This window comes from Delphinapterus leucas, chromosome 12 (assembly GCF_059928025.1).
Source record: "Delphinapterus leucas isolate spDelLeu-1000000601 "Yukka" chromosome 12, BTC_Dleu_Yukka2, whole genome shotgun sequence".
NCBI classification, from domain to species: domain Eukaryota; kingdom Metazoa; phylum Chordata; class Mammalia; order Artiodactyla; family Monodontidae; genus Delphinapterus; species Delphinapterus leucas.
In genome coordinates, this window is record NC_143140.1 from 77,938,974 (window position 1) to 77,960,616 (window position 21,643).

The following is a 21,643-nucleotide window of genomic DNA, read 5'->3' on the forward strand; positions in this document are numbered from 1 at the left end:
TCTGAACTACTTCTGCAGACCTAGTGAGAGGGAGGTCTCCCAGGTTCTGCTGAGTTTCCATATTGCTATACGCTTTAACTCTATACACACACGCCATGAAACAAAACACGTGCAGCTGTCTTTACATTTAATAACTCTAGACTTCCCCTTCTACCCAGTCCGCTCCTGTCACAGGGCACAATCCAGGAGCATTCAGCATGGCAGAAATCTCCTGCTTTTATATATGTATTTCCGGAAAGTAGAATCCTAGAATAATAAAGATTTCTCAGGCTAAACTTAAAATGGTTGATTGGCTGCCCCCTCAGAGTATTTTTTATTTTCTTTTCTAAAATTAAAAAAAAAATCTAAGAGTTTATGGAATTCTAATGCAATTCTAGTTTGGATGTGAAAGTCTTTCCCATTAGTTTGATCCTTAGCCCTTCTTTGAACCTAGGAAGGGCTGACTTCTGATGTGCTGTGAAAGGGGGAGTAGGAGAATTCGCGTTTCTCCTGGGGATGACTCAGAGCTACTGGGAAACTGCCTCGAGCAGTTAACATGGCTTTGACTAGGCTGGCCATCCCCATGGGCGTGCAACCTGAAAGTCACAGCATGGAAATAAAGTTTATGAAGATACTGTATTTCCATGATGAGTTAGCATTTGAATGGCATTTCTTGATAATGTATCTTTCAAGAAAGACTCACTTACCTCAATGAATAACATCCCCTTGTTTGATACCATAATATGCTCTTTGTATCCCTGATTATACCCAACACATCATAGTATCATTTTGTCTGTTTCCTCAAATAGACTGTGAGATCCTGAAGGTCATATTCACTGTTTCATTATTTTCATCAGTGTCTAGCACAGTGCCTGGTATATAGGAGGAACCTAATACATATTTTTTAGTTGAGATCAGATCTAGATAGAAGAGAGAAAAATATATTTGCGAGTTGTACCAGCCAAGATAGACTAGGTTATGTTGGGGGGTCAACAACATTAAAATGATGATTTCTCGTGCTTTTTACTTGTCCACAGTGGGGAACAGAGGTGGGAGGGATGGTGAGGAACGTGAGGAGGATTTTTCATTGGAGCCACTTGAAGACCCAGGCTAACAGAGGCCCTACCATCGCAAAATTGGGGTTCAGCCTTGCTGCTGCAGGACAAGGGACACTTCTGTTCACATTTCATCGGCCAGGACTAGTCCACGGACACAACTGATCTAGTGGGGGCAGAACAGTGTGCTCCTCCGTGTGTTTAGAAGTGGAGGAGGATGGAATATTCATGAACATCAGTTTTGTTTTCCACTGGAATCCTTTGTTTTAGACAATAATAAAGGAATAGCTAAAATTACCCAAAGATACAGGATGCAACTCATACTCTAGTAGCAAAGTTTACTTTACTTTCCAGTTTAACAACTGAAAGAGCTTAGCAAGTCTGTGCATTTAAACCTTTAAAACAGCATAGTTAAATCTAGGTTTCACCTTGTTAGGTTTCTGGAGAAAAACCTTTAATTTTATGTTAAGATTATTATTTTAAATGAATTCATCTTATCTTCTCCACTCCCTACTTAATTTTTTACTTGTTTCTACCAGTTCGAGAATATCTCTGAAGCATTAATGGATTACTGTTGAATTTTAAAAAAGAGATTATGAACTCAGTAGAATAGGAAATATATTTTATTATTCTTTTGGAGAATAAGCTAAGTGCATGGACTTGGCCTTGTGGTGCTACGTCATGATCCGCATTGCTTTCTAGATTTGGTGATTGCAGAATCTTTAGAAAATCATTTTAGCATTAAATTTATAATATAGAAACCTAAAACATCAGAAGTGAGAGCTGGGTGGGACTTTGATGACCCCTAAAGATCTCTAAAGACAATTGGCTGATTTAGGCAGAGAAAGTTATTTCCTGGGGTAACTTGACTGTTGGGCGCTTGCTATTCGATTCTCCAGTACAGTTGTGCTTTCCTCAAGTTCATTTTCCTCTGCAAGCTCTTTTCACCACTACAAGGCACAACACGTAACTAGCTAACAGTTTAAGGCTTTGCCGTGTGTTATCAGCACGATTTACAAAAGGATACTCAGGCTTTCATCGTGCAGTACATTTAGTGAGCACTTAATGATAATCCTTAGCTAATAGTTATTCAGTGTTTACTATGACGTGGCTTTTTACACTCTGAACTTGAAGTATAACCTACATGCAGAGACCTTTAAGTGTAAACCTTCATGAATTTTTATATACCACTTCCAGTTCAAGGTATAACTGTTCCTAACCCCCTAGAACAGAAATCATTAAATTTTTTCTGTAAACTTCCTGATAGCAATTATTCTAGGTTTTGTGAGCCATTTACACTCTGTTGCAACTATGCAACTCTGCCATTATAGAGTGAAAACAGGCATGTAATACATGAATGGATGAGGATGGCTATTCTCTAGAATTTTATTTAGCTGGATTTGGCCATGAGCTATAGTTTGCCTAAATATATCCAGGCAGGCAGTTTACATTTAACCCTTCCTGTAACCATATGAGGTAGGTATTATTTTTTATAACTTTATTGTTGTATAGTTAACATACAATACACTGTACAATTTTATAAGTTTTGACATATGTATACCCTTTTGAAACATCACTGTAATCAAGATTGCAAATATTTTCATCACCTGAAAGCTATTTGCTCTAACAGCTCTTTTGTAATCCATCCTCCTGCCTTGCCCAAGGCAATCATTGATCTGCTTTCTCTTACTGCATCACTATAGTTTCTGATTTTTTAGAATTTGATATAAAGGGACTCATAGTATTACCTATTCTCTCCTTGGTCTGGCTTTTTTGACTCAGCATAATTATTTTGAGATTCATCCATGCTGTTACTTGTATCCATAGTTCCTTTCCTTTCTATTGTTGAGTTGTATTCCATTGTATGGATATACCATAGTCTATTCATTAGTATGTAAATAGACATTTGGGTTGCTTCCAGTTTGGGGCTATTAAAAATAAAGCTGCTGTGAGCATTCATGAACATGCCTTTTTATAGACGTGTGTTTTTTCATTTTGTTTGCAAATACCTAGGAATGGAATGGGTTTGTTGTATGGTAGGTATATGTTTACATTTTTAAGAAAGTATCAAATTGTTTCCCAACGTGGTTGTACTATTTTAACGTATTATTCTTACCAGCAGTATATGAGAGCTCCAGTTGTTCCACATCTTCATCAACACTTGGTATAGTCAGACTTTTTAATTATAGCCATTGTTGTGGGAATAAAGGATCAGCTCATTGTGGTTTAAATTTGCGTTTCCCCAATGGTTAATAATTTTGAGCATAATTTCTTATGCTTATTTATCATCATATAAATTCTTCGGTAAACTGTTCCAATCTTTTGCTTACTTTATTAAATTTTTTTAATCTTACTTTGGAGTTTTGAGAGCTCTTTATATTCTGAGTACGAATTTTTTAAATCAGATATAGGATCTGTATTTTTTTTTCTCCCAGTTTGTGCCTTTACTTTTCATTTGCTTAACAGTGTAATTGGCACTGTTTTGATTTGTCACATATGGTGATGTTAGAAAGCACACGCTCTGCTGCTGAGGGAGCTTCGAATCCTGGCTCTGAAACCTAAGGAAATGGGATATTCTAAGCCACAAGGTCCTCCTCAAAAATGCCTTGCCACATACATTTCTGGTTTTCTTATGTTTTAACAAGAAAGTTAATATGAATACAGACTTGAATATGCTTTACCATGGTTGGTAAAAAGAAATATTTGAAGGGATTTATAGGTGATTCTATGAACAAAACAAAAGCCACTAGAGCTTAATAGCTCTTTATAACTTCTGGATTTCTGTACGTTTACTAGTTTGGCACCCCACCCTCTATTCTAAATTAAAGGGGAAAACCATAAAATAGTGGGTTTGCGTGTCTGCTTTCTTAGAGGAGAGCAGTCTTGCATTTTGAATCGAAAGCGGGTTTGGCTGGAGATGTGAAGGAGAGAGGAGTTAAGAACATGAGTTCCTTTATCTCATGTTCAGTCCTAATCTTTTTGACTAGCATTTTACCCACCACACTTTATCTCCTTCCTGCAAGTCTTATTTTCTTCTATTCTTGTCTCTTCCCCCCACTCCCAACTTTCTTTTTTCCTTTAGTACCTCTCTTCTCTTAGACCAAGAAGAGTGGAGGGGGAAATGATGGACTCTGTAGCTTTACGAACTGTCATCTCGGTGTTTATGGCGAATGTGGGGTACATGCACAGAACATAAAACTGGGTAACTGTGTACTCGGACCACATGATCAGCCGCTTCTGCTTTGTGGTTCGTGGTTCTGTGTGTATGTCCTCAATCCTACCAGTTTATGGTGCTATGGAATGACAGATATGTGTTTATAGCATTATTCTTAGGGTCAAAAGGATTATAACTAAATATCGCTTCTGTCCGAAGTATAAGTTTTTAATCTCTTATTATACTTATTTCTAGGACAGGAACGGTTTGGCAACATGACCCGAGTATATTACAAAGAAGCTGTTGGTGCTTTCATTGTCTTTGATATATCGAGAGGTTCCACGTTTGAAGCCGTTTTAAAATGGAAAAATGATCTGGATAGTAAAGTCCATCTTCCAAACGGCAACCCTATTCCTGCTGTCCTCTTAGCTAACAAATGTGACCAGAAAAAAGACAGTGGCCAGAATACTCCCCAGATGGACCAGTTTTGCAAAGAACATGGCTTCACTGGATGGTTTGAAACCTCTGCAAAGGTGAGGTCTGCTGTGCATTTGTTATCTGCTCTGCTGTTAATTCGTAAATCTGACCTGTAACTTTCAAGTATTTAGATGGATTTACCTGAGTGGTTTTTGGAAACCTAGTAAAAGGTGAAGTGTAGCATGGATATGTTATAGCTTCTTTCACTCAGCAGCAGGAATGCTTTCAGAATTGGCTAGTGGAGAGGTGAATAGAAGGGCAGATTTTACATTAAAATAAAAATGACTATTATTAGAGCAAAGAACAAATGACATTTTCTATGAGTTTGAGTCCTTAAATGAAGTACTTTTCATGTACCTGGAATTTGTGGGGTATGAGGTATATTGTCAAGCACAACTATTTTTGAGTTTTATAGAAGGCTTAGTAAAACTTAGGGACATAGTTGTCCCTAGTGAAGATGTAAGTCATGTGCAGGACTAACAGACATTGAAAAGGTCAGAGAGAAGATGTATTCAGATGATGTTTGAAGAGTTTTAGATCAAATGTGTAGGAAAATTTGAACAAGAGGAAATTATCAACATTTGTGACATACTTCTTCATGAATAGTAGAGTGAGAATTTTTTCTTTCAGCCATTATGGGAAGCTGGATAAAATGTTTTTTGAAGAAAAACAAAAACACGTTGGCTGTTGAAAATCTTAACAGTCTAAATATACACGAAAGCAAAGGTGACAATACCAAGCACAAAATATTGTGCTGGAGCGGGCTTATGTGCACTGGAAGTTTCACTTTAGAGGTCCAATAACAATCAGACATGAGAAGGTGATGAATTATTAGCAAAATTCTGTGATGGCAAACTCAAAACCATGAATTTGATATAATCTTAACATAGTTCCAGCTTTTAGTATGCCTTCTGTGAATTTCTTGTATATATCAAAAAAAAGTGCATTGTTTCTCCAAATGACCTACTTACTTATTACCAGGTTACTTTTAGCTTTACCAGAAACCCATCCTAAAAGTGGAAGATTATTTGCTGCCACTGATGATCAGAATAATGAAAGCAAAGCTATGGGAGACTACACAAAAAGTGCTCTGAAAATATTGTGATGGTGGGGTCATTGGAAAAAATAGTGTCTGCTGAAGACAGAAGTGTTTACTCCTAAGCTAAAGGCTATTTGTTTAAACAAATATATTCTAGTATCTTAAAATTTAGTTTCATAAATAAAAAGTAGTAGTGGAAGAGAGATGAAGACCAGAGTTGCTGCATGAGCACTTAGCCAAACAGGAAGGAAGAGATTGCAGAAGGCAAGGCTTTTTATAGAGACACTTGTTTTGGAAGCCATGCCCTCTGTCTGCTCTCTGCACCTGTGGGGATTTGCTTTACTTCCCAGCTTTGTTAGAAAAAAATTAGTGGTATGTGTAAGTGTTTATTAGAGCGTGAGATTTGGTGAAGAAGATGAATATATTACAGATAAAATTTCCTCTTCTGGTTTTATTTGAATTAATCATTCAGGTAATCTAAATTTCTCCCCAGAGTCTAGAAGGAAGATTCGTAAACAATAGTATCATGTGGCCTGTCACCTGAGACTGTATAAGTCATCAGCTTCATGATTATCTATCAACAGGGTTACATGTAGAGGTGAAAAGAAAAACATTCATATGTTCTGTGCCTTCCTACGAATATATTAGAAACAGCTACTGCAAAATTTCCTTAGTGGTAAACCAGGAGTATTTCAAGAGAGTAACAGTAATATAAAATTTTTGTTAAAAATTTTAGTCAAGGCTTAAAGTACTGCCCAAGTGTCACTAATACCTATGCTTCTGAGCTGGCCAGCAGCTAACTTCAAATCTGATTTCTGCTAGAATACCAGTGATCTGAATTCTGATACAAACACAGCCAAAAGGCAAGTTTGAATTCATGAGCTTCATCTTTTCACCTTTATGGAAAATAATGGATTTCCAATATGAGAATGTGTGACTAATTACAATGTGGGACTTTCTGTTCCTAATCAATAACAATTAAATGCAATAAGAGAAGATTATAATTATTTGGTATAATGGGGATGGTGGGGACTGAGGGACATTTGGGCATTTAAAGATCAATACTTTAATTAAAGTTAATGCTTATCTTGGGAGTGGAGGTAAAAAAAAGTTTGTGTTGGTGCTAGAAAAGATACCTGAATAAATAGCAGAGGTCTTGCAGAGTTCTCACTGTCTGAGAAAGGTATAACAAATAAGGGAGAAGGCTAGAATGAACCTCGTGGTATCGGATTGGAATTGGAAAAGTCAATATATATGTATATATATATACACACACATATATAAATTCTGCATTAATGTGTATATGTATATACACATGTACACATACGTATATGTGTAAACAGCTAAACATAGAAGCAGATACCAATATGTGTATGGATACATACATATTTACTAGGTGTGTCTGCTGAAGAGGATTAGAAGCAATGACAGCACAGAACCAGTGAGCTTTGCAAGTCCTTAGAATTTGGTTTTTAAATACTGTTATCCAATAAAAAGAACTGAGTCTCCCTGGAGAAATGACTGATTTCAGGACTAGTAGGACAAGGACAGTAAAGATGTGCCTGAGATATTTTGTGGTGCCGGAAGCTAAGGAAACGCTCACCAAGTGATGGAGATGCGTCAAAAAGACCCAGGAGCCTGCTTATAGGAACTCCAAAACCTAAGACAATTGGAGCAACAAAATAAATAATTATTGTAATGGACTTAATACACAAAATAAAATAATAATCCATGATATGAAAAAACAAATGAATAAATGGGAGAGAAGAGAAAGCTCTTCCTAACAGTAGAATTCCAAATCATAAATGGAGAAGGAATGATGGAAATAGAAAGTCACCATTAAACACAACGGTAATAATTGTTCTAGGGAAAAATTAATTGATACCACAATGAGTAGGGAAAGGTATGGTGAAAAACAGGATATTTACATATTTGTATTGAGGACAAAGTGAAAAATAGTAGCTCTTCAGTGGAGAAACCTGGCAGACATGACTTCAAGCAAGTATGCCTCCTCATACACTGAAGAGGGCACATCATGTATGTCTTATTCCTGCCAACAATGCGTGACTTGAATTTAATGATAAGGAAACATCAGACAGATCCAAACTGAGGGAGAGTCTCTGGCCAGGACTCTCCAAGAGTGTCAAGGTCATGAAAGGCAAGGAGACTGAGGACCTGTTCCAGATTCAAGGAGACCAAGGGGACAGATTGCGAAATGCACCTGATGCTCACCTGCATCAGAACCAGGACGGTGAGACAGCTGATGAAATTCGAACAGGGTTGATAGAGTAATGCTGGCACAGTACTGTCATCTAATTTCTTGATTTTGATAGTTATACTCTGGTTACCTAAGACGTTAATGTCTGAGGAATATGGGTGAAGAATATATAGGAATTTTTACTACTTTTACAACGTTTCTGTAAATCTGAAATTATTTTAAAAGGAAAAGTTAAATACTTTTAAAAAGAAGCACAGTTTTTGCTACATGTTACATATCATATATTTAATGACAGCTTATGAATCAGTCACACAAACGTTGTGATAGCTGGTGATTCCTTAGAGCATCCTTAACGGGCATCACACCCACAACATTGTTTTTTATCTCTGTGCTTTCACTTATGTGGCTGGCAACTTGCAGCAGGATGAAGACTCATTTACCTTGGAGATAGTTCATTGGACCTCAGTGGCAAAAGTTTAAAACATTAAAAAGCAGAACATAAGGGCTTCCCTGGTGGCGCAGTGGTTGAGAGTCCGCCTGCCGATGCAGGGGACACGGGTTCGTGCCCCGGTCCGGGAGGATCCCACATACCATGGAGTGGCTGGGCCCGTGAGCCATGGCCGCTGAGCCTGCGCGTCCGGAGCCTGTGCTCCGCAACGGGAGAGGCCACAGCAGTGAGAGGCCCGCGTACCACACACACACACAAAAAACAGAACATCAGAAAGAGTGATCCTTTGTAAAAAGAAGAGTGTCTCAGTCACATTACTCAGTAACATTGAACTCTTAGCAAACACTTCAGTATTGGAGCAGGAGATGGAGCTGGCGTACTTATAATGCCCCCTCTGACCAACTTTCCTAGTTCCTGGTAATACTCTAATGCTTTCCTCTAAGAATATTGATCGTGAGAATTGATCCTGGTTGTTTCTGCACTACAGGATAACATAAACATAGATGAAGCATCCCGGTTCCTAGTGGAGAACATTCTTGCCAACCACCAAAGCTTCCCTAATGAAGAAAACGACGGCAGAATTAAACTGGATGAGGAGACCGTGAAAAAAGAGAACAAATCCCAGTGTTGCTGACTCAGCGTCCGCTTCTCTCCTGCGGATGCAGCCTGATTCGGTTGGAAGCAAATTCCTGAGACGGGATCATGGATGGTGGATATGCTGCTCTGTGAATCTTCAGGGCTGTGCCTTAAAATAACAAGGATGGCACCCCTGGGAGGCTGTGATGAAAGGGGACACTGGTGAAGGAGTCCCGCCAGTGGCTCTGCCCCTTCACTTGTGAACACTTAGGCTTCGGTTGTTGTTGCCATCATATTCAGGATAATGTTTATGTGCTTTTTAACATCCTTTAAAATGACAGTTCTTCAGGATTTGTTAAGACTTGGAAGTTGTGGCTGTCATTGTGAACACCGGGCTGGTAATAAACTTTCCCTGCCGCCTCACTGTAGTCTCATGAGTCTGTATATTTGTCTCCTGTATCCTATCCTCAAGTTCGAGGGAGGCTTTTAGACCCTTTTAGCCACAGAAAGCTGGAAGTTTCTGTTTAGCAATTTATTTTTCTAGTCAAAACTTTGGTACTTCATGTAAAATTGTTATCCTTAAATATTGTGATTTAACTAGTCCTGGCTAGTGTGACGTGGTTATTCCCCTTAAATACATTAAAATCCCCTTCCTAATGACTCAGGAAGCACTCACACCACAGTGGTACTCTGATCTGGTTGGTACCAGTTGGAAACAATATAAATGAACATCTCTTCTTTTCTCTCCCTAGTCCCTTCTCTCCTTTCTTCTTCCTGTGTGTTTGTTTATAACTAAGAGCCTGATAGATATTACTGTTGCAGTTGTAACTAGCCTTTTCAAATCTGTAATAATAATGGTTAAGGAGAGAATTTATTTCAAAACATATACAATTAAATCGAGGTTTCTATAGTAGGCATTGTGAAAGAAATTAGGTCATGTGTGGTTTTATACAAAGTTTTGAACATTTAAAGTATAGTACGTGAGAAACAAAGCAGGCTCACAATATTTGTATTGTCATTTAACCCAATTAAGGAAAAGAATAAATATTTTGACTGCAACTTTTGTTTTGAATTCATGTAGTTCTAGAAAGGTAATATGGGCATACTTTTCTGCCTTAGAAAAATCTGTGTCTGTTCACTTTTGCCTTTTATTTTTAAGCGGGTTAATGATATCATGTGAAAGGTCCAACTTATCCCTTTCAAAGGAAATTTAAAAGTATCTGTGACATACCAAAGATAATGCAAAATGAGGTCTTGTACATTAAGTATGAACTTGGATAGGAAATATCTGTACATTTATTGAGCAGGGGGAAAAAAAAGACTAGAAATCCTATTAAAAAAAGACTAGCAAATTGCATTTGCTCTCACAGGTGAACTCTGAGAATAAGTAGTAACTATCATGGGCTATAAAATGTAGCTTGCCCTTCTCATGTTAAACCTGAGCCTTGGCTAGGAATCAGATGTGTTTGTGTGTTATATATTTAAGTAAATCAACTCTTTAACCTCTTTGGACATGTATTCTCTGTAGAATCATTTTCCTGAGGCCAAGGAATAGAAAGCAGACCCTGATTTAAGTAATACTAATTTAATTAATACAACCCTCTTAAGTTTTTAAAAATCATGCATTAAATCTTGCTTTCTAGGAAACATATGTGTCATACTTTAAATTTTTTTCTAGTCTAGGTACAAAGTAGGTACAACTTTTCAACTTTTTTAAATTCCAGAGTCCAATAGTGTAAGTATTATGAAATATCTATGCCAAAACCAAAATGTTAGAAATATAAAGCTTATTCTAGGTAGTCAATGAAAGACTGAATGTTCTTTTTTCATATACTGAGTTTTATTTTTTACAGGAAATTCATCATGTTTACATTGATTTAGCAGTGGATTCAGAATCAGTAGTATTGGGCTTTCTTTACCCATCTTTACCATATTTGTTTTCTTCTCTTAGAATAATTTTAAGGATTGACAGCACCTTAAATAATTTTTTTCTATAAACAGGGTTCTGTATGTCAGTGTGAGGTAGTGTATTCTATTTATTATTTCCTACACTTTAGAAGTAAAACTGAGTAACTGTTTTGCTTTACTCCCAAATTCTCACTATAATTTATTTTTGCAACTTGAACATGAAACTTGAAGTGAGGGTGTTGGGGAAGGACAAGTTCTCCTCTACCCTTTCTGGATTCTTCTGGCTGGTCTAAGAATTGAGTTGACATGAAACAGATTAACAGGAGAAAATCAAATTTAATTGCATACATATAGGGCCCCAAAAGAAAAATGAGACCCAAGGACAGGTTGGGCAATTGAGGCTTACCTACCATCTGAGAGAAAGAGAAGGGGGTAGGGGTTTGTGACTTCAAAGGGGAGGAAAGCAATTCACTCAAAGATGGAAAATGTTTGGTAAACAAGTATTTGCTCTGCCATGCAGAGACAGTGGGACACAAAGAGGAATCTGGTCTTCAGGCTCTGCTGAGTGCCCCACCACACCTGGCCCATGTTCTCTGTAGCTATCTCGGGTGCAGAAATAAGCAGCAGGCCCTTTGTCTAAATTCTTTTAGTCAGTTAAGGGGGAGGTAAAAAAGACTTCCTGAGTCTCGAGTTTCTTAAAAATAATCAGCCTAACGTCATCCTCATGCCAAAGAGATATATTTTGGGGTGGCAAATTTTGCTCCCCTACAAGGGTAAGCTACATAAATGATTAAAGGAAAGAAGAGAATACTTTGATATTCCTTATTCACTTAATTGCTGAATAAAAACTCCTCAGCCTCACTTCAGACTTAAATAGTTTTCTGGGAATGGAGCTCAGAAATCTGCTTTAAAAAAAATCTGGTGATGTCCATTTTGAAAACTCTGTGGAGTGGGTAGCAATAGTTAAAGTGTTGTTTAGTTTGAAATCTATGTTTTTACATAAACCATGAACATGCTTAAAATATAGCATTTTCATTTCCATTTATAAATCAGTGTTGTTCAAAAGTCTGAACTCCTTAAACAGTGGACCCGCAGAATAAACTCACTTTCGTCCACTGCAGAAAATGGAGACCTAAGGGTTCTGACAGTCTGGACTAACCTACAAGTAGTGTAGCCATTTGGAAAAAGGAAGTCATAATCTCTGTGTCATATCTTTATTACACTGTTCTCCAAAATGATACAATCTGTAAATTAATAAGTGTGAAAACAAGAAATAAAACTACAAAAACTTTAGCATGTATGAAAAAATTTTGATGTTGGGCTAAGAAAATCTTTAAATCCTCAAATGCTTAAAGCCAAAGAGGAAAACATAGATACATTTGGTTATATCAGTATATCTTGTATAGCAAGATGATATAAGTAAAATTATTACAAATTACAGCAAAGAAAATATTTGTAATTCATTCAGTTGGGGGAGGATTAATAAGTCAAATAATAAAAATAAGCACTCTGTAAGACAATGAGTAGAAATGAGCAAATAATGTAAAACCAGCACTTACAGAAGAGGCAATTCATGTGTCAAATCTTAGTATCCAGGAAAATTCACCAAAAATGTATGAGTTTGATTATATCTCTGATTTGGATGAACATATAGGAAAATAGATATTCATAATCTGCTGTTAACTAGATCTGTCTTGATAGATACCTCTGAGTTTTCCCTCATGGGTTGCTGTTCACTTTACACTTTTAGTCCACATCTTGCCTAGAAGTGGAACTGCTGTTGATGGGGAAATAGAATTAAGAACACAACCTCCTCCCAACCCAGAAAACCTCCCCACAAAGTTAGACCAGAATGAAAGCACTTATTATTGAATAAGCATGAAACCAGAACGTGATCGTCACAGGCAATATGCTAAGAGATTGTAAAAACAGGAAGAAGTCTTACCCTTTCATATAGCCCAGCAGATCCGACCCGTTCCATGCGTGTTCTCAAGGTACACAATAACTAGTCCTCAGATAAGAGGGCTTATCAGCTCCATTTTTCACACATAGCGAATCTTCAATTCACTTAATAACTGGGGTTATTAGTTTGCATTAGCTAACTGAGTTTATCCAAAGGAAAAATAAACCTCTTATGTCTTTATGGCAGGAGGAAGTTTTACAAGTTGGCATGAGGCTTCCACCAAAGTTAGGCTTCCCCCTCCCACAGAAACTGGGAGACAGGACCCTATCTTCCTTGATGATCACATTTCAAAGAGATGGCTCCTAGGCCCTTGAGCAAGCTGATGAGAGACATTCAGCTTTAAAAACGATTTTCATACATTCCAAAGAGACAGAGAAAGAACTTACAAGTTTTCAAGTGTAAATACTCTCAGAAAAAAGGGAGAGCACAGGCAGAGAGAGTCTCTTCCCTTATTTTCCACTGGGAGAATCAAGCCTCTTAATACTTTTAATTTGCATTTGCCTTTACTATCAACTCTGGGTAACCATTTGCTTATGTGTACAAAGGAGAATATGGAGGAGCTTGTTCACTGCAGCATTGATTGGATAGACATGCAAAAAAGTTAATCTGAATGTTTATCTGTAGTGGAAAAATGAAATGGACGATTGAATATCCATACAAGGAGATACTGTGCAGCAGTATAGCAACAGTTATATAAAAATATGTATTAAGAATTTAAAGACTTTGTACAGCTAAATACCAAGTTCCTGATTATAATTGCCTCAGGGAGAAGCTAGACCTGTGGATATTGGTCAAGGCTGACTTGAGCTGTTTAGATAATGTTTACAGTTTTACGGTACAGTTCATTTTACATCGGTCAGTATGTTCCCTACACTACCACTGAAATGAAGAGGAACATTTCCATTTAAAACATAATACTTAAAAAAATAAAAGCTGCTTTGAATGATCTTTAATGTTTACTACATTTAATAACATCACTTATAATTTGGCTCTTCTTGGATCTTACATATATTAGTTTACTTGCTAAGTCAGTTAACTTTCCTAAGATTAATAGCTGGACTTATTCAGCTCAGAGTTTAAAATGTACATCTCCATTCGCATGGGGTGAATTTTTGCTGCTCACTCTTGCCAGTCTTCAAGAATAAACAATTGTGCAATTTAAAGAACAGGATTTATCCACATGTGAAATCATATGAACTACCCATTTCTTTTCCAAAACTGGATTTTGTTTTGAAATTTGAATATAGAAAACCACTATTCTTTTTATTTCTGATTCTCCAAGTTTTGTGTGTATGGTGGGATGAGGAGGTAGGAATGTAGATGATATAGGTTAGAGTTACATATAAAATACTTCTAGAGGGCTTCCCTGGTGGCGCAGTGGTTAAGAGTCCGCCTGCCGATGCAGGGGACACGGGTTCGTGCCCCGGTCCGGGAGGATCCCACATGCCGCGGAGCCGCTGGGCCCGTGAGCCATGGCCGCTGAGCCTGCGCATCCGGAGCCTGTTGCTCCGCAACGGGAGAGGCCACAACAGTGAGAGGCCCGCGTACCGCAAAAAAAAAAAAAAAAATACTGCTAGAACTACATACATATTAGTAAATCAATCTATTGCCTCTGAAAAGTCATCTAAATACCATCTGGCATTGTCCTACTAGTCCATTAGCATTTCCCAAATCAAACTAATTATCTTTCAATCTTCTTCCCATTGCCAAACCTGCTCTAGAGGTTGAAGTGTTTATATATTACAAATTTTATGTTCACTCTAAGTTAACATGTGATGCTATCTTTTAGTAGTATGATTATTTTGTTGATCTTTGTGAACCACGCTAAATTTATACCTGCCATTTCTCTCCCTTTAAGAAAACTTTGCTTTTGAGTTTTTAGTATAGCTTTAGTCATACTGTTAAATTGTGATTTGAGAGCCTACAGAACTTTAAAAAAATACAGTAATTGCTTTAAGTGAAGTCATAATAACATGGGTTGAACCTGGCTTCAATTTCAATTCAATGTAATGCTTTGCTGTCTGTGGTTTAGAGATGAAATTCTGAGGATTTCTTTTATTCATTAAAAACTGAGATACTCTCCAAATTTTTTTCTCATATGGAAATTTAGTACTGTAAAGTACTGTAGTACTTTCGAGCCAGTTTGCCTCAGAATGATTATAATAGCTGGGAGTAGAATCTAATTTTTGTAGTATAACACCTTTAAAAATTGAATATATACTCTAGGTATTTTTTGTTGTACTACTTGAGCATATTTCTATTCAATTCTGTTTAACAAGGTGATTAATGATAAATTCATTGCCTGTTGCAATTGATGTGTAATATGTATAATAGTTGTCTCTACAAAGAAAGGAATTATGATTAAAATAGGAACTGATGACAGGATAGATAAATGAGCCATTCCTTAAATACATATAAAGCTAAGCATATTATATTCTAAAATAATGGTCACTGTTAACCAAAAATCAACTTATATTCAAAAATTTAAAGACCCATCTCAGTATAAAATGAAGACTGATTGGTAAATCAATGTTAAGTTTAAAATATTATGTTCCTATGATTTTAATTTATATATTATAATATTTCAATGTTTTGTCACCATACCCTTTAATTTACCTATAAAGGGAACATGAAATGAACACTTCACTCTGTAGCAGACTTTTACATGACTCAATGAAGGACCCCAAAGAAGAATTTACTTCCTGTAAATTTTAAGATAGTTCTAGGATGAACCAACCTAAGCTGAATCAAGAGTATATGAAATCCACTCCTGTACCCAGCTCTTTAACTCATTGTTATTTAAGACTGTCCTGAATTGTGGGTGCCAGACAGAATCTGATGTGATAACTAAGACTTTACTCAAATCAATGGTCATGCGCAGGCATGTGCTACCATTGGAATGTCAGCACCAAAATCCTTACTTACAGTTCAAAGGAGACAACTAAAAGTTTTCTGCTCTCTAATTCCCCATGTAATATATTAAATCAACAGGTAAAGAAGGGAAGTGATATTTATTTTCTTCTTAAGGATCTGGACAAGCTTCCAAATGGCTACTTCAAGTAGTGATATTTTTGGAACTGCATATTGTGAAAGAGTTTGTCTTTTAACCTTTACTAAATGACATATGTGTAAGTACATTTTTGAAGCCTTCTTGTTCCTTTAAAACCAAGGTTAATGGTGAACTTGAAAGAGAAAATGAAATAGGTCTGTCACATGGAATTACCTACGAGCTTCTGCACCCACTCAGTCTGCTTATATAGAGAAGAAATTTAGCCAAATCCTGCTAGGTCCTTAAATGTAATTTTTCTTTCTGTTCCCAGGCCTCATGTTTTAAATAAAATATCCAATATGCCATAGTTTGTTAACTCTGTTCTAACATTAGTTTTATAAGTCACTTTAAAAAGTTGTAGTTCATTATTTCTAAAGCAGCATTAGTTTACAGGAAATTAATGTTAACTCTTTAAAGAATAAGTCTGAAATAAAGATGAGGCATTATACGTTGAATTCAAAATCATTGTCCTATTTAATAACCATGATCGCTTGCTTCTGAAAAAGCATTATGATGTGTAACAAGATAATTTGGCATTTTTAAGAAAAATCACATTGTTAACTATGTCAGAACTTTATAACCAGATCAGAATTTATACAAAGATATCAGAAAAAAAAAAAAAAGGAAGGAAACAGCAGTGAAAATTTTACCAAGGAACAGCTATATAACCAACCATATTTCCAAGATTTATTTTTTAAACCAGAGATGCATCAGAATTAGGAACTTAGGGCAGATGCACCCTGTTATTAATTGAATTAGGTCCCCCACAAAAGAAATGTTGAAGTCCTAACCCCCAGCACCTCAGAATGTGACCTTATTTGGAAATAGTATGGTTACAGATGTAATTAGTTCAGATGAGGTGCTGGCATAGGGTGGCCTCCCAATACAATATAACTGGTATCCTCATAAGAAGATGGCCACATAAAGACATAGACAGGGAGAATGCCATGTGAAGACAGGATTGGAGTTCCTTGACAGCTACAAGTAAAGGAACACCACAGATTGCCAGCAAAGCACCAGAAACTAGAAAGAATCAGGGAAGGATTCTTCTACAGGTTTTGGAGGGAGCACGGCACTGCTGAAACTTTGATTTTGGACTTCCAGCCTCCAGAACTATAGACAATAAATTTCTGTTGTTTAAAGCCACCCAACTTGGGATACTTTGTTACAGTAGCCCTAGGAAATGAATACACACTCCAATACCACATCTACTTACATTATTGGTCAGAGAAAGCTCAGAATATTTTTTGAACCCAAAAACATTGCTGTTAGTAGCAGAAGGGCTTCTCAGTTGCAGACTTCTGATCATTGTAGAGCTGTTTAATCTACTATTTAGTATTCATAACAATAAGTTATTCTTTAAGAGCTTCATTTAAGTTTTATTTGTTTGATTCCATTTAGAACAAGCTTCCTTCAAGAAAAAGTTCATTTTGAGAAATCTTCAAATCTTCTTAAGATAAAATTAAAAAAAAAAGGATGTTAATTTTGCTCCATGTAGAATTGAGATGACAAAAACTCCAAAATCATGTACAATGACATCTGTGATAGATAATCTTGAAGCCAGATATAATAAAGAATCTAAATAATAATAAGAAAAATAAGTCTTAGAGAAAAACCAAGTGTTCAAAACATATTTTTTCCATTAATCAAATTTCAAAACAAAAGACTTGGCTAGAATGTTGTAATGAGGCAATTTTCTAGTTTTGAGTGTGTAGAAACTAAGAATTTAAATAACAATGTCATTGAAAAGAGTGCTGTGGTCTTCCAACCATTTTCAATAATTGAAGAGGAGAATTTTTTAGATTTTCACAAATTATGAATTGTAGTAAAAATTCCTTTTAGAAGACATTAGTAAAAAAGCTTTTTTTTTTTCCTGAATTACATTCTGGTGTGCAAAAAACAACTTTTTTTTTAATGTTAGTGGTATTAAGTGTTCTCCTGAATCTTATTCTGAAAGTATCTTATTTCATGATATAGCGTCAATGAAATATCATCACCACCATAAGTCAAGTCTTCAAGTCCAGAAATTGTGGGGGAAATAAATGCATATTTTAGTTATTGTTTGAAAGGAAAAAAAGCAACGTCACCATCATCGGTAACCTGTACTGGAAGAGCAGACCAAAAAAGAAAAAAGAAAGTTCAGTTTGTTTAGTTGAAGTGAACATCAATTTTGTATGACGGATTACATATAGTAGAGTAGACAGGAACTATCTAGCTGCTGGTGATACTGACAAACTATTTCTCTGCATTATAATGTTAAACTTCTAAAATTTGATTACTAAAGCATTTTTAATAATAAAATTGTGGCCACTAAATTTTTGATGCAATTTTATGTTTAATTCTACATACCAACATTTCCTTCTGTTATGTTAAAGACGGGTTATTCAATATTCTGCTGAAGTAAGTATACTGTATACCTTGAAATTTTAAAAATGATATTAGCATGAGAATAGCCAGATAGATCACAGGGTTAGAAAGTCCAAAACTGAGTCTAAAAGCATTTGGAAATGTAGTGTATGAAGGGATGTTATTTCATATCAGCAAAGAAAATTTGATTATTGATAAAATGTGTTGAGATAACTGAGTGGTCATTTAGGGGAAAATGTTGGCTCCCTAGCTCTAATTTTTTATCCAAATTAATTTCAGATAGATTAATAATTTAAATGAAAAAAATTACTAAGATAAAACATGAGATTTTTAAAAAATCTTGAAATTGGGGAAGTCTTTTTAAGTATGACACAAAATCTGTTACTTTCAACCGCACAAAAATAAATAAATACATTGCCAAAACTCATCATAAATAAACTCAAAAGATGATCCTGGAAAAGTATTTTATGTCATAGTTAAACTGCTATTATCCTTGATTTTGAAAGAACTCCTCCTACAAGTCAAAAAGACCAGAAAAGGAGCAATGAATAAGCAGAAACAGCTAATTGAAGAGGAAATACAAATGACCATTAAACAGATGAAACGATGCTGAAACACACTCACAAAGATGCAAATCCAAAACTACACTAAGATACCATTTTTCGTCTATTAGATTGGCCAAAGAAATAGTTACTAAAATTACTAGGGTGTGACAGAACAGCGTCTCATTGCTGAAGAGAATGAAAGGTGGCAAAATGTATATAAAGGACGAATGGACAATACCTATCAAAATTACAAATGCCATTTTACGTTGAATTTCCCATAGCCATTTATCCTACAGATATTCTTGGAAATTTGTAAATTTAGTTCATGTTGCAAGGATATTCATTGCAGCAATGTTTATAAAAGCAAAAAACTGGAAATCGTGGATTAGAAAAAGAATGCTGTGGTGGTATTACTTTCACAATCAGATAAAAACATTGATATACAAAAGGTACGAATCCTTTATATGGGAACATAACAATTTCATAAGTTATTCAAAAGGACTTTGAAAATTAAGTGCTAAAGCAACTCCAGTCTATTCTGAATGGTAGAAATAAAACCTTTCTTAGGCACTGTACATCCTTGATTTAGCAGTGAGGGATCAGTTATTGTCGTGGTGGTTGTTATGTGCCAGCTCTTAACTCTGGCTCTTAAGGCTCTGTGGAAGCAGAAGATAAAAGCTAAGGTAGAGTTTTAAACTTCATGGTTTAGTATTGAAGGCAAACCTCTTGGCAAAGACTGGGCTATTTTGTGGCTCCAGGACTTTAAGGAAATCTCTGTCCAGTCATTAGCTAACTACTAACCTAGTGGAATAGATATTTCAGCGGTCACACATGACAAAAGATACATACTTTCCAAAATTAGTTCAGAAAAATCATTAAACAAACAACAACGGCAATAATCAGCAACATCAACAAACCTAGCTGGGGGACTGGAAGGGAGAGAAATTGATTTCCAGAGTTTCCCCATTATAAGATTCACAGTGCTCAGTTTTCAATGAAAAAATTACAATGCATGCAGAGAAACAAAAAAAGTATCTCGGAGAAAACTCAGACATTGGACTATCTAAACAAAACCTCTAAATTAGCTATTTTAAACATGTTCAAAGAGCTGAAGGAAACCATGAATAAAGAACTAAAGGAAAGGATGAGACTGATGGCTCATGAAATAGAGAATATAAATAAAGAAGTTATAAAAAGGAACCAAATAGAAATTCTGGAATTGAAAAGTAGAATAACTGATATGAAAAATTCATTAGAAGGTCTCAACAGCAGGCCAGATTTGAGCAAGCAGAAGAAAGAATCAGTGAACTTCACAATTGAAATTACCAAGTCCCAGAAAAAGAAAGAAAAAAGAATGAAGAAAAATGAACAGAACCTCAGAGACCTGTGGAACATCATAAAATGTACTGACGATCATAAGGGAAGTCCCAGAAGGAGACTAGACAGAAAAGGGCAAAAAAGAATATTTGAAGAAATAATGGTCCAAACTTCCCAAATTTGTTGACAAACATTTATCTGTAGAGCTCAATGAACTCTAAGTAGAATAAACTCAAACTCCATACCTAGACATATCATAATCAAACTGTCCAAAGCCAAAAACAAAGAGAATCTTGAAAGCAGCAAGAGAGAAATGATACATCATGTGTAAGAGATGCTCAATAAGATAAAGAGTGGTTTCTTATTAGAAGCTATGGAGACCAGAAGGCAATGGAATGACATGTTCAAACTTTCAACTAAGAAATCTATATCTGACCAAACTATCCTTTGAAAATGAAGGTGACATTAACACATTCCCAGATCAAGAAAAACTATGAGAGTTTGTCACTAGCAGACTTCTAGAACAACTGCTAAAGTTATGTTTATTGGAGTCATTCAGGCTGAAATAAAAAGACATTACACAGTAATTCAAATCCACATGAAGAAATAAAGAACACCGATAGAGATAACTAACTACCTAGGTAAATATAAAAGACAGTATAAATGTGTTTTTGTTTGTAATTCATTTTTTCTACCTGACTTAAAAGAATTGCATAAATCAATAATTATAAATCTGTGATAACAGGCACACAATGTATAAAGATGTGATTTCTGATAACAGCATGAAGGTGGAGGATGGAGATACACAGGAACAATGTTTTTATATATTATTGAAATTAAGTTGACATTGTTCTAAACTAAAGGAGAAATACAAAATCTTACTACAAGAGACTGATTTAGTAATCAAACAAATGCCAAAAAAGAAAAGTGTAGGACCAGAGGGCTTTACTGATAAATTCTACCAAGTACATAAGGAAGAATTAATGCCTACATTTCACTAACTCTTTCAAAAAACAGAAAGAGGGGACTTCCCTGGCGGTCCAGTGTTTAGACCTGTCGGTCCAGGGTTAAGACTCTGCGCTCCCAATGCAGGGGGCTCAGGTTCGATTCCTGGTCAGGGAACTAAGATCCTTCATGATGCACAGTACAGCCAAAAAAAAAAAAAGGCATACACGTCTCAGCCAATAAATAAATAAATAAAACATCATGATATTAAAAAAAAAAAAAAAGCAGAGAAAGACGGAACACTTCCTAACTCATTCTATGAGGCCAGTATTACCCCAATGCCAAAGGCAGGAAAAAGCATCACAGGAAATGAAAACTACAGACCAATATCCCTTGTGAGTATAGATGCAAAAATCTTCAAAAAATTCTAGCAAACTAATTCCAGCAGCATTAAAAATAATTATATACCATTACAAGTGGAATTTTTCTCAGGAATGCAAGATTGGTCCAACCTGCAAAAATAATCAAAGTAACATCATATTAATAGAATAAAGGAAAGAAAACACATGACCATTTCAATATATGTAGAAAAAGCATATGACA

The 21,643-nt window shown here is 35.9% G+C and overlaps 1 protein-coding gene across 2 annotated transcripts in view; it reads left to right on the plus strand.

The window, feature by feature from the left end:
- The window catches only part of RAB32 (RAB32, member RAS oncogene family), a 35,988-nt gene that overhangs the window by 10,485 nt on the left and 3,860 nt on the right, over positions 1-21,643 (plus strand). Inside the window, exons 2-3 of one of the 2 annotated variants that reach the window (XM_022558658.3) lie at positions 4,444-4,721; positions 8,858-9,370. In XM_022558658.3, the coding sequence (XP_022414366.1) occupies positions 4,444-4,721; positions 8,858-9,004 (425 nt within the window). In that variant the 3' untranslated portion in view covers positions 9,005-9,370. Of the gene's footprint in view, positions 1-4,443; positions 4,722-8,857; positions 9,371-21,643 lie in introns of those variants that run through there. The other variant, XM_089922104.1, reaches the window with a different exon arrangement.